This window comes from Solanum lycopersicum, chromosome 2 (assembly GCF_036512215.1).
Source record: "Solanum lycopersicum chromosome 2, SLM_r2.1".
Lineage (NCBI taxonomy): Eukaryota > Viridiplantae > Streptophyta > Magnoliopsida > Solanales > Solanaceae > Solanum > Solanum lycopersicum.
In genome coordinates, this window is record NC_090801.1 from 17552329 (window position 1) to 17565863 (window position 13535).

At 35.6% G+C, this 13535-nt stretch overlaps 1 protein-coding gene across 3 annotated transcripts in view; it reads left to right on the forward strand.

Annotated features, from left to right (window-relative positions):
* The first annotated feature begins 3889 nt into the window (after window positions 1–3889).
* The window catches only part of LOC101246878 (uncharacterized), a 37038-nt gene continuing 27392 nt past the window's right edge, over window positions 3890–13535 (forward strand). Inside the window, exons 1-2 of one of the 3 annotated variants that reach the window (XM_010317521.3) lie at window positions 3890–4175; window positions 8623–9021. Coding sequence is in view for 1 of the 3 variants with exons in the window: in XM_004231682.5 (XP_004231730.2) it covers window positions 3992–4175; window positions 8623–9021 (583 nt within the window). In the remaining 2 variants the exon portion in view is untranslated. The remainder of the gene's footprint in view (window positions 4176–8622; window positions 9022–13535) is intronic. The other 2 variants (XR_003245108.2, XM_004231682.5) reach the window with 2 other exon arrangements.

Sequence of the window (13535 nt, forward strand, 5' to 3'; positions counted from 1 at the left end):
AAGAATATTTGTTTTGATAGTCGGACTTTCAGATTTTCTAAAGAGGAAGAATAAGAGAAAAGAGAACATTGAGAGAAGAAGAAGAGAAATACCTATCTTCATTTACTTTTTTTTAAAAAAAATGGTTTGAATAGAATTATAAAAGTTGAAATAAAACTTCAATTTTTTTCTCTTTCTCTTTCACTTTCTTTTTCAACTTCTCCTTCTCCATTTCTAGGTCCTTCTTCTTCTTGTTCTCCTTGCCTTTTGGCTTTGAGTGTGATACAGAGCAGGAATCATCGTTTTTTTCTTTCACTAATTATAGATAGTGATTGAGAAATAGATTTTTTCAAGCTCCTACACTTCAAATATTTGTGGACAACTGAACAAAAATATATTTCTTAAATCATATGAACAAAATGATCACAGAAAGAACAACAAAAACAACAAAAAAAGATCTTTCGCTGAATGTTAACATTACATGTACATTTTCTCAAATTATGACTTTTTGAGTTTGTTAATTTTCTTTCTAAAACAATAAATAATAGGTACCGTTACACTATTATTCATTTTTCACATCTATAGAACGGATTATTCTTCATAAACCCAAGAAAAAAGCTGAGTATTGTTCCAAAATTGTAAAATATCTCAAAAAATGACTTGCCCATTTTAAGTCAAACAAAATCTTCAGTTCAGAAAGAGGAGAGAGTCACGATCGGAGTTGAGAAGGAAGATAAGATAATGAGGAAGAATATTTGTTTTGATAGTCGGATTTTCAGATTTTCTAAAGTGGAAGAATAAGAGAAGAGAGAACATTGAGAGAAGAAGAAGAGAAATACCTACCTTCATTTACTTTTTTTTTTAAAAGAATGGTTTGAATAGAATTATAAAAGTTGAAATAAAACATCAACATTTTTCTCTTTCTCTTTCGCTTTCTTTTTCAACTTCTCCTTCTCCATTTCTAGGTCCTTTTCCTTCTTGTTCTCCTTTCCTTTTGGGTTTGAGTGTGATACAGATTAACAATCATTGTTTTTTTCTTTTACTAATTGTAGATAGTTATTGAGAAATAGATTTTTTCAAGCTTCTACACTTTAAATATTTGTGGACAAATGAACAGTACTATATTTTTTTAAATCATATGAACAAAATGGTCACAAAAAGAACAACAAAAACAACAAAAAATGAATTTTCACTGAATGTTAACATTACATATACATTTTCTCAAATTATGGCTTTTTGAGTTTGTTAATTTTCTTTCTAAAACAATAAATAATAGGTACTATTACACTATTATTCATTTTTCACATCTATAGAACGAGTTATTCTTCATTAACCAAAGAGAAAAGCTGAGTATTGTTCCAAAATTGTAAAATATCTCAAAAAATGACTTACCTATTTTAAGTCAAACAAAATTTTCAGTTCAGAAAGAGGAGAGAGTCACGATCGAAGTTGAGAAGGAAGATAAGATAATGAGAAAGAATATTTGTTCTGATAGTCGGACTTTCAGATTTTCTAAAGAGGAAGAATAAGAGAAAAGAGAACATTGAGAGAAGAAGAAGAGAAATACCTATCTTCATTTACTTTTTTTTTTTTACAAAAAAATGGTTTGAACAGAATTATAAAAGTTGAAATAAAACTTCAACTTTTTTCTCTTTGTCTTTCGCTTTCGTTTTCAACTTCTCCTTCTCCATCTCTAGGTCTTTCTCCTTCTTGTTCTCTTTGCCTTTTGGGTTTGAGTGTGATACAGAACAACAATCATTGTTTTTTTTCTTTCACTAATTATAGATAGTGATTGAGAAATAGATTTTTTCAAGCTCTTACACTTTAAATATTTATGGACAACTGAACAGAACTTTATTTCTTAAATCATATGAACAAAATGGTCACAAAAAGAACAACAAAAACAACAAAAAAATGAATTTTCACTCAATGTTAACATTACATATACATTTTCTCAAATTATGGCTTTTTGAGTTTGTTAATTTTCTTTCTAAAACAATAAATAATAGGTACCATTACACTATTATTCATTTTTCACATCTATAGAACGAATTAATCTTCATTAACCCGAGAAAAAAGCTGAGTATTATTTCAAAATTGTAAAATATCTCTAAAAATGACATACCCATTTTAAGTCAAACAAAATCTTCAGTTCAGAAAGACGAGAGAGTCACGATCGGAGTTGAGAAGGAAGATAAAATAATGAGGAAGAATATTTGTTTTGATAGTCGGACTTTCAAATTTTCTAAAAAGGAAGAATAGGAGAAGAAAGAACATTGAGAGAAGAAGAACAGAAATACGTATCTTCATTTTTTTTTTAAAGAATGGTATGAATAGAATTATAAAAGTTGAAATAAAACTTCAACTTTTTTCTCTTTCTCTTTCGCTTTCTTTTTTCAACTTCTCCTTCTCCATCTCTAGGTCCTTCTCCTTCTTGTTCTCCTTTTTTTTGGGTTTTAGTGTGATACAAAGCAGCAATCATTGTTTTTTTTACTAAATATAGATAGTGATTGAGAAATAGATTTTTTCAAGCTCTTACACTTCAAATATTTGGGGACAACTGAACAGAACTATATTTCTTAAATCACATGAACAAAATGGTCACAAAAAGAACAACAAAAACAACAAAAAATGAATTTTCACTGAATGTTAACATTACAGATACATTTTCTCAAATTATGGCTTTTTGAGTTTGTTAATTTTCTTTCTAAAACAATAAATAATAGGTACCATTACACTATTATTCATTTTTCACATCTATAGAACGAATTATTCTTCATTAACCCAAGAGAAAAGCCGAGTATTGTTCCAAAATTGTATATCTCAAAAAATGACTTACCCTTTTTAAGTCAAACAAAATCTTCAGTTCAGAAAGAGGAGAGAGTCACGATCGGAGTTGAGAAAGAAGATACGATAATGAGAAAGAATATTTGTTTTGATAGTCAGACTTTCAGATTTTCTAAAGAGGAAGAATAAGAGAAGAGAGAACATTGAGAGAAGAAAAAGAGAAATACATATCTTCATTTTTTTTTTTAAAGAATGGTTTGAATAAAATTATAAAAGTTGAAATAAAACTTCAACTTTTTTCTCTCTCTTTAGCTTTCTTTTTCAACTTCTCCTTCTCCATCTCTAGGTCCTTCTCCTTCTTGTTCTCCTTGCGTTTTGGATTTGAGTGTGAAACAGAGCAACAATCATTGTTTTTTTCTTTCACTAATTATAGATAGTGATTGAGAAATAGATTTTTTCAAGCTCGTACACTTCATATATTTGTGGACAAGTGAATAGAACTGTATTTCTTAAATCATATGAACAAAATGGTCACAAAAAGAACAACAAAAACAACAAAAAATGAATTTTCACTGAATGTTAACATTACACATACATTTTCTCAAATTATGGCTTTTTGAGTTTGTTAATTTTCTTTCTAAAACAATAAATAATAGGTACCATTACACTATTATTCATTTTTCACATCTATAGAACGAATTATTTTTCATTAACCCAAGAAAAAAGCTGAGTATTGTTTCAAAATTGTAAAATATCTCAAAAAATGATATACCCATTTTAAGTCAAACAAAATCTTCAGTTCAGAAAGAGGAGAGAGTCACGATCGGAGTTGAGAAGGAAGATAAGATAATGAGGAAGAATATTTGTTTTGATAGTCGGATTTTCAGATTTTCTAAAGAGGAAGAATAAGAGAGAACATTGAGAGAAGAAGAAATAAATACCTATCTTCATTTACTTTTTTTTTTTTAAAGAATGATTTGAATAGAATTATAAAAGTTGAAATAATGAGGATTTTTTTGGCTGTTATAAAAAATTAAAAAATTTTAAAAATATTAACTTACTTCTAAATTTACGTAATTACATTTTAAAAATGATTTAACCAATTTTTGATCGATCCATCACCAAAAACCAAACCGAACTTATTTGACACCTTTGATTTAATTTTCTCTAGTGAATTTAAGTAAAAATGAGGTGGTTGTAAACCTGAGATGTTTCTCGTCAGAAAATGAGGACGAATATTAGAATCCTGCTTCTACTGCTAATATTGGCGTCAGCGGCGTTTCTTCTTGCCGATGGTGCTGAAGCCGGCAGCACCAACTCGTTAGTCGAATGGCAGATCATCTCGAAGCTCAACTACTCTTCCCAGATTCGCCTCTATCCCCATCTTCTTCTTTTGGTTACTGTCCCTTGTAATCCCACTTCCCTTTAATCTTCTTTTATATTGATTACTTGTCTCCGAAAATAGAACTGTTCTGAAAATTGAGGATTTTTCTACAAGACAGACCCACCTCTATTATGAATCAAATCAAAATTGATATCATTTATGCTTATATATCTGTATAGTTGTAATGGTTAAAAGAGGCGCTGACACAAAGGTTCTTTAGAAGTGATTTAGCGTCCATTCGCTTAAGATATTTTGGGAAATGTACTTTGTGAACATAGAGTGCTGCAATGTTAAATGTTCTTTGTGTTACCAATGAAGTAGTGGACCACATGGATAGTAAGCAAATTGAAGCTTTATTCTTATTAATATTATACTCGAGTGAGCTTTAAAAGTAGTGATAAATAGATTTGTCATTTTTTTTTGAAAAAAAGATTGTAAGTTTGTGAGTTGATTCCTCAAAGCTTTGGTTCAGTAATAAGGATGTGTCATGCCATGTGTGGGTACAGCGTATGTCATGAGTTTGAAGGAAAGAAATTTTTGGAATGGGAACCCTTCACCAATCCTAATGGTGGATCATGTGGAAGAGAAGAAGTCAGAGATACTTTGAAGCCAATAAGGAAAATCTTCGAAAGAAGTTTAATGCAACATTCATATCATTAATTCCAAAGGTGAAAGGTGCCAAGAAATTGGGATAATTTAGGCTTATCAATCTGATAGGCAGCGTTTACAAGCTATTTGCAAAAGCACTTATCGAACAATTAGAAGGTGTAGCATCAAAGCTTGTGGATTCTCAACAAATGACTTTATTTTAGGGAAGAAAGGTCCAAGATGTTTTCTTGGTGGCCAATGAGGCAGTTGACTCTAGGATCACACTAAATAAGCCTGGATTTCTTTGCAAACTGGATATTGAGAAAGCATATGATCATTTTAGTGGTATTTTTTTTGGTTTATATGATGGAAAGGATGGGTTTTGGATCCAAATGGATCAAATAGGCTGAACCTTGTATCTCAATTTTGAGTTTCTCTGTTCTCTTCACGTGGAGTTCCTAGAGATCTTAGGTAAGGTCTTGTCTCCCTTTCTATCTATTTTGCAATGGAGAGTCTTAAGAATTCGATTAAGACTACAAGCTCCTATGGTTGGATTAAAGGATTTGAGATGAACGGGAATACCAATAGCAAGTTAGGAGTCACTCACCTACAACATGTTGATGATATGCTAATCTTTTGTGATGCTATAGAAAGCAACTAGAGTACTTGCGAGTAATTTTAGTGTTATTTGAAGGAATATCTGCGCTTCACATTAACTAGAGGAAGAGTTGCATTTATCCTATCAATGAAGTGGTGATATTTCCCAACTGGCCACAATCCTAGGTGGTGATGTTGACTCTTAATCTACTATCTACTTGGGAATGCTATTGGGAGCTAAGTCAAAATCGAAGGTGATTTGGAACAATGTTATAGAAAAATGTGGAAGTAAGCTGACTAGATGGAAGTCACAATACCTATTTGTGGGAGGTAGGCTTACTCTTTCAATTTTGTGTTAGATGCACTTCCACATTCGATAGACCTGATAAAATCAGAAGGACATTTCTATGGCTAGGAAATAGGAAAAAGAGAGGCTTTCACCTTCTTAAGTGGAAAGTTGTTATCATTGGCAAATATCCAAGACAATTGGGTATTAGAATTCTTAAAATTCAGAACTAAATTCTTTAAATGAAATGACTATGAGATTCAGAAGAAAGTCAATTACTATGGGGAGGAAGATATGGATGACCAACGATGTAAATACACCTCATGGAGTTTGTCTGTTGAGAATGGAGATCCATAAGGGCTCTATATCCTGAATTGAAGAACGACACATCTGTTAGAGTATAATTCTAGAAGGAAATCTGGCTTGGGAATAGTAGCCTACAAGAGAGCTCTGTCCTAATTTTTTCACTCATAAAAGAATATTGCAGAACTTAGTCCAGACCAAGGATGGGATCTTCTTACCTTAAGAAAATTGCTAAACGAATGGAAAATTCAGAAGATGACAAAATTTTACAAGGCACTAGAACTCTTCAGTGGCCTACTGGAGGGGTCTGATAAATCGTGGTGGCTGGGACACAACAAGAGCTTATTTAAGGAGGCAGTGCATATAGCATAATGAATCAAACCATCCATCTGGTGATAAACTAGCCATGGAAACACATTTTGGAAGACTAAATCCCAGACAAAGTTTCTTCTTTTGTTTGGCTGCTGGCCAGAGAGCCTTTTGAGAATTTGGCGAAAAAAAAAGATCTCTTTATGCTCCTGATGCTATCTATGTGGTGAGAAAGCAGATATAATTGATCATCTATTCTTACATTGCGAAAACATTACGTAATAACTTTGGAGAATGTTCATCGACCTTAGAGGGATATTTTGGAAAATGCCTGAAAGGATTATTGATGTTCTAAACAGCTGGGAGGAATCAAGTTCTCAGGCAATATATAGGGATAGATGGAGAACTGTCCTAGTAAGTATTTGGTGGACAATTCGAAGGAAATAAGTTCCAGATGCTTTGAGGATGTTGGCAACTCCTTTAACGATCAAGTTGAATTATCTTTTGAATTTTTTTTTTTTGGTGTAAACAAACCTACTCAAAAGATTCAGTTGATATTATAGATGTTCTGAGTCGTATTTAGGATGGAGGTCACACAACTATGCACAACTTCAGCCACACACACAATAGTCTAGAATAATTTAAAGGCAACAATAAACAACAAGAATACAATGTTTATGAGATGAATCTCAAACTTTTTATCATCTCAAATATATGCAAAGGGATTTTCAAAATTTGGAAGGCTTACAACTAAATAATTCCTTGGCCAAACCGTCTCAAAAAAATAAATAATGCCTTGGCCAATTTTTTCACCTAGAGAAAGGAATCTGCCTGTCGGTAGTTACAAAGGGTAGGGGCGTTCCTGGCACCATGTAAGCTACAGGAGATCAAGGGTAGGGGCGTCCCTCACTGTTTTGTGGCCTTGTTTGTTTGTGTTCTTGCTGTTCGCTGGTGCCTTTGAATTTTTCCAAGTTCCTAGAAGATTGTGTGTGTGGCTGAAGTTGTGCAGAGTTGCGTGACTGCCCTGCAGTGGTGAAAACAAAAAAAAGCACCTATGTTACAACTTAGCTTTGAATGCCTGAAGTGCATTTGTAAATAACTAAATATGGTATCAATACAACCTATGTACTGGTTTCTCTATTATACACACAATTTACCAATTTTTTAAAAATAAAATAAAATAATTGTACCTCAAAACATAGATATGTAGCTCTCATAGCCTTTTGGTTTAAGAAGTAGAATGTACAGCAAGTAGATAGGATGGTGAATTGCATAGTTCTTTTCACGTGTATCTAGTGTAAGAAGGTGCATATTACTGGGGTTGTATTACTCATCTAATGCAGGCTCTATGCGATTCTTTAATAAAAAAATTATTTGAAAAGGATTGTGCAGAATGCTATTCAGCTTTACTTCTGGACATTATAAGGGCCTTTCTCTACTCGAGCTTTATGCTTTTGGTTCAGTAAAGATAAGAAGTTTGAGAGGTGTGAAGGGTGGCTACTTTGCGATGAAATTGAGTATAGTGCTAGAAATCAGGTTGTCATGGATTTTTAATTTCTTTAATGGACTTCTGGTTGTCACTTGGGTCCAGCTATAGGTGCAATTATCTTGTATGCTCTCATCCTGTACAACAACAACAACAATAACAACATACCCTGTGTTATCTCACAAATAAAGTCTGGGGTAGTGTGTATGCATACCTTACCCCTGCCTTGGGAGGTAGAGAGTTTGTTTGTGATAGACCCTTGTCTTAAGATATGCGTTCATCCTCTATTTCCTAAAAAGTGAAACTTAATCTCAAGTTGTCAGACAAAAGTACCTGAGGAGCTACAAACCATTTGAATCATCTATCAGTATCAAATGTGGGCTGGAATATATCTAAAAAGTGAAACTTAAGCTCAAGTTGTCACAGAAAAGGACCTTAAGAGCTAGAAACCGTTTGCATCATCTATCAGTATCAAATGTGGGCCGGAGTATAACACGATAACCCATTGAATCCTTAATATCCTTTTTAGATTTAATCTGTCATCACTAGACAATTTAAGGTTCTAAAGGGGGCACGTGATTTGTCATTAGCTACGTACAACTTTATTACCTTCCAGCTTAACACTCATGGTTCAGTTGGTTGTCACCGCTTTGCTACTATTTCTTTGAGTTCATTTAAAATTAGTGATTGCTTCCGTGTTAGACTATTTTTGTTACTATTGTACAGTTTTCCTTTTTCTATTTGTTTTAGTTTAGCGTTGCTCCTCTACCCCATCCTTTAGCTTTAATAATACAGAAAGCTGATTAGGGTTTATTTTGTTGGAGACATGGTAATTGGCAACCATATTCCATTAGATTCTTCTGCACTTCTATATGTTGTCTGATGAGTTTGCTTATTGATTAGGGTCGGGTGAGTCTCGGTCCCTTATGAAGGAGTTGACTGGTGTAGTTTCTCATGATCACGGAAGATTTGCTTCACTGAAGCTGATGGTTTTATATAGAAGCAGTGAGAGAATGCTGGCAGATGCAGTTGGAGCTGATGAGGGAATAACAATATTTTATTATCATCACTCACACTCCTACAAGTATATGGGAAGACTTCGTGTGCAGAACATATTGTCATCTGTCCATTATGTTATGTCTCTGTTGCCAGAACAGCTTCCTTTCAAAATTCTAAAAACACCTGAAGACTTGAAAATTTTTCTTGGTTCAACCGACAAGGCTTTGATTCTTTCTGAATTTTGTGGATGGACCCAGAAATTGCTTGCGGAAGGTGGCAATAATAGCAGCGAATCTGATTTTGGTAAATTATGAACTTCATTTCAGGTTTTTGTTGCTTTATTTCCAGTAAATGAAAGGTGAATAATGTTTTAACATTTAAAAGTAGAAGAAAAAAAACAAAAGTGAAATTTCCTCATCGAAGATAAGAAGTAGAGTCATAGTCTAAAATGATTTTATTGTCCTTTCTAATAATTTCAAAGTTATTACTTGTCTTAGCAATGTGTACCATTTAACAAACCGTGTTCTCTGAAATTTCAACTGAACGATTGGTTCTGTCCATATTTGAGCATCCACAAAAAACTGTTCTACAATTATGATTGACAGGTCCTAGTTATACTTGAATAAAGGTAGGGGAGTCATTGACATCCTAATGTAAAGATTCTTCTGACGTCATTATTAATAAATTGTCATTTTTTAAAAGTCTAGTAGTCATTACATATTTACATCTCAATGGGAGCTTAGTTGGTCAGGGGAGCAATAAAGTAACATTTACAAGTGTACACATTTCTCTGTCTGAGCATTTGGGTTCTGAAAGGACATGTTCCTTGCTGGTGTTCTAAATTTGGGAAATATTATGATTTCCTACAATGTTGTGATTGAAGTTGCTATCCTATTGCATCCTCTATATCTACCACCTACTTATACATGCTAAAATCTCCTGCATATAGAACTATTGGATGGGCCCCCCAGAAGGGCTCAACTTCTTATATCTTTTAGTATGGTAAGTCTTTTTTTTTTTAAAATGGTAATGTTGTAATCTTTAGCATATCGTTAATGCTGGGGACCTGCAAACAGAGGGGAGCAAAAGAAGAGGAAGGAAAAAAAAACCCTTACCAAGGGTCCTAATAATTCTACACTGTTCTATTTCCTCTAAACCTTCCTCTTTGCACCAAAAATAAAAGGATATTATTCAATCCCATCTAGCCTTCCGGATGGAATTGGACCTATCTTCAAAGTTTCTACTATTTCTTTCTTTCCATATTGTCCACCAAATGCAATGTGGAATTATCCTCTACCTTGCCTTTTGGTCTTGCTCCCCCCTCTTCTTATCCAACAACACAACAAGTCTGCACTATGCTCGGGCATGGTCCAGTTTGTCTTTGTGAGACTGAGGAAGATGGCCCAAATTTGTGTTGTAAAGTTGCAATGCAAGAATAGATGCTAGTTGGTCTCCACTGTGTTCCCGCATAGTGAACTCCATGATACTATAATCTTTCCTTTTCTCCTTAGTACTTCATATGTCTGGCAAGCCCTTCTAGCAACCAACCATGTAAAGCATTTTATCTTAGTTAGTGCTAAGGTTCTCCATACCTTTCTCCACAAACTCTGCTTAGAGTTACGTTGCTGGGGACTCTCCATTTTGTATACCCTGCTAACCATGAAAACCCCATCTTTACTATGCTTCCATCTCAAAGGATCATGAGCATTAGTAATGCCGGAGAATTTTTCTAATAGCTCTAGCGATTTGGCCACTCTCTCTACTTCCCAGTCATTTAAAAGCCTTCTGAAGATCAGATCCCACCCCAGTTGTGCTGTCCAACATTCATTGATATTTGCATCTGGACTACATAGTAAGCACAGATCTGGAAAGGATTCTTTTAGAGGAATCTGTACACATCTGTCCAAAACTTAGTTCTCCTGCCATCTCCCACTTCAATGTACGTATTAGCTTTCAAGTTTTTGCCATAAGTTTCTGATAGTTCTCCAGACCCCCACCCTATAGGCATCAATACTAACAACTGCACCAAGGGTTGTACTCACCATACTTGGATACAATGACATCCTTCCATAAGGCTTGCTCCTCTCCGTTATACCTTCATAACCACTTCATCAAAAGACTATTGTTTTGTTTTCTTAAATCTCTAATATCCATACCCCCTTTGTCTTTGCTTTTCAAGGTTATCTCCCATTTGACTAGGTTATAACCTTCAATTTCTTTGTATCCATGCCAAAGGAAGTCCCTCTTAGTTTGTCCAGCTTCTTCAAAACTTTGGGGGGTAATTGAAATAGTGACATTGCATAAGTAGGATGTTTAGCATTGAATTGATGAGAGTAATTTTGCCTCCCAAGACAAATATTAAGCCTTCCATCTTGCTAATCTTCTTTCTATTTTCTCCACAATGCCATCCCAAATTTGTATGCTCTTGTGTTCATTGCCCAAAGGCATACCTAAGTAAACTGTTTGCATATTCTCCACTTTGCACCCCAAAATATCTTCCAAATTCAAAATGTTGGCCACCTCCTTGATTGGAAATAAATTGCTCCCCCCTCTATTCACTTTCAGACCCGAGGAAGCTTAAAAAAAGATTAAGATCGTAGAATCTTATCTGGTCCCCTCGAGGTTCACAAAAAATGATAGTGTCATCTGCATATAGCAAATGAAAAATATCTTTAACTTGTCCATTGCTACCCTGTATCTGAAAACCTTTGATCCATCTGTTTTGTATTGTTATTCTCATCATACTATCAAAACCTTCCATTGGCAAGCTAAATAGAAGGAGGGTTAAGGGGTCACCTTGTCTACGTCCCCTTTCTAAAGGGCAGAAGCCTACAGGTTCACCATTCACCAGAACAGGAAAACAGACAGTGCTGATGCAAAAATGAATCCAACCCAACCACTTTTCTCCAAAGCCCATTTGTCTAATGGTGTTCAGCAAGAACTTCCAATTTACATGATCATATGCCTTTTCAATGTCCAATTTGCACATTACGCCAGGCTTAACACCTTTCAATCTTGATTTCCACACGTTCACTAGCTATAAGTGCAACATCCATTATTTTTCTCCAGCCATATTTTCAAATCGAACACCACAACAACCAACTCTAGATCGATGCTTGTTGACCAACTTATCTACTACCTTTTTAGTCTCTCGGCTAGTATCTTTGCCAACACTTTGTATATGCCTATGATTAGACTTATAAGTCTGAAGTCCTTCAATTCAGAAGCACGTACTATCTTGGGGATGATAGCCACAAAAGTTGCATTGAAGTTTCTCTTAGACTCTGATTATTATAGAACTTGTATATCATACCTTTGATGTCTTGTTTCATTACTTCCCAGAATATAAGATAAACCATTTGATGGATGGTTTTTCCCAGAATAAAAGGACATGGGAAAACCATCGGGCCCAGGAGGTTTATCCATCGCCTAAAGTTTTATGCATTATAGAATCTCCTCCACCTCAAATTGTTTCTATAACTCTTCCTTTTCATCCTCATTAATATAAGTAATCCCCTAAAATTGTAATTTTGACCTCCAAACTTCTGTCTCCTTATACAAATTTTTGAGATATGGAAGACAAAGAGCGGGGGCAGTCCGGGAGAGCTAGAATTTTCATCACACCGCCAACCGTGGACAAGCAGATTGAGGCGATAATTGATCATCAACTTGTTCGTGGAAAGCGTTGGAACAACTCAAGCTCGCAGTTCCTAGTTCATTGGAAAGGGACGGCACCGGAGGAGGCAACGTGGGAAAAGTATGAGGACTTATGGCAGTTTCGCGACAAGGTCCACAATTATTTGCAATTGTGTGGCGTCGGGGTCGTCGCCAAATCAGGTGGGGAGCGTGTACCGCCCCGCAAGGCGTTGCATTAAAATCCGACGATTTCAGCCCCTTCGTTAACGCGGCAACGTCCTATCGAGGCTCGGAGGGTCAAGAGATTGTGCCAAACTCCAGCCCAACCGTTGGGGGTTTCTTGTAGGCAAGGATGAACATTTAATGCCCACCATGTCCAGCCAAGAACACCCCCCAATGCTGAGGACAAAATCTATGCAGCAGTTTCTCCAAGTGGCAATAAAGAAGAAAAGCAAATCTGTCCACTTTTTCAGCCTTGTAAAGACTGCCACTTGTAGCCTTTGTTTTGGAATTTGTTCCCAAACGTTTTAACTTACTTATAAGCCCTTTGTATATTGTTTTAGGCAGCATATCTTGCGAGCTTGAGTTGTTCCAACCCTTTCCACGAACAAGTTGAAGATCAATTATGGCCTCAATCTGCTTGTCCACGATTGGCGGTGTGATGAAAATTCTAGCTCTCTCGGATTGCCCCAGCTCTTTGTCTTCCATATCTTCAAAATACGGTTTCAATTGGCTCGCATGGAAGACGGGGTGAATCTTCAAATGATGGGGCATGTCTACTCGATATGAAATCTTGCCAGCCTTGGCAATGATCTCAAAAGGCTCTCATACTTGCGAATCAAACTTTGACTCACACCCCGCAATGACTTGAACTGCCTTGGATTGAGTTTCACCATAACTCGATCCCCAATTCTGTAATCAACCGGACGCCGCTTTCGATCAACAAACTTTTTCATTTTCCGGGTTGCCTTATCAAGGTACGACTGGGCAAGGTCGACTTGCTCCTCCCAGGCTTTTGCCATGTGATAGGCACCTAGAATCTTCAAACCGGCATCAACGGGCAAGGATTGGGGCGTATTCGGCTGCTGCCCCGTTGCCAACTCGAAAGGGCTCCTCCCCGTCGCCTCGCTCCGCTGCAAATTGTGAGAGAATTGGGCAGTGTCCAGCAGCTTGGCCCAATC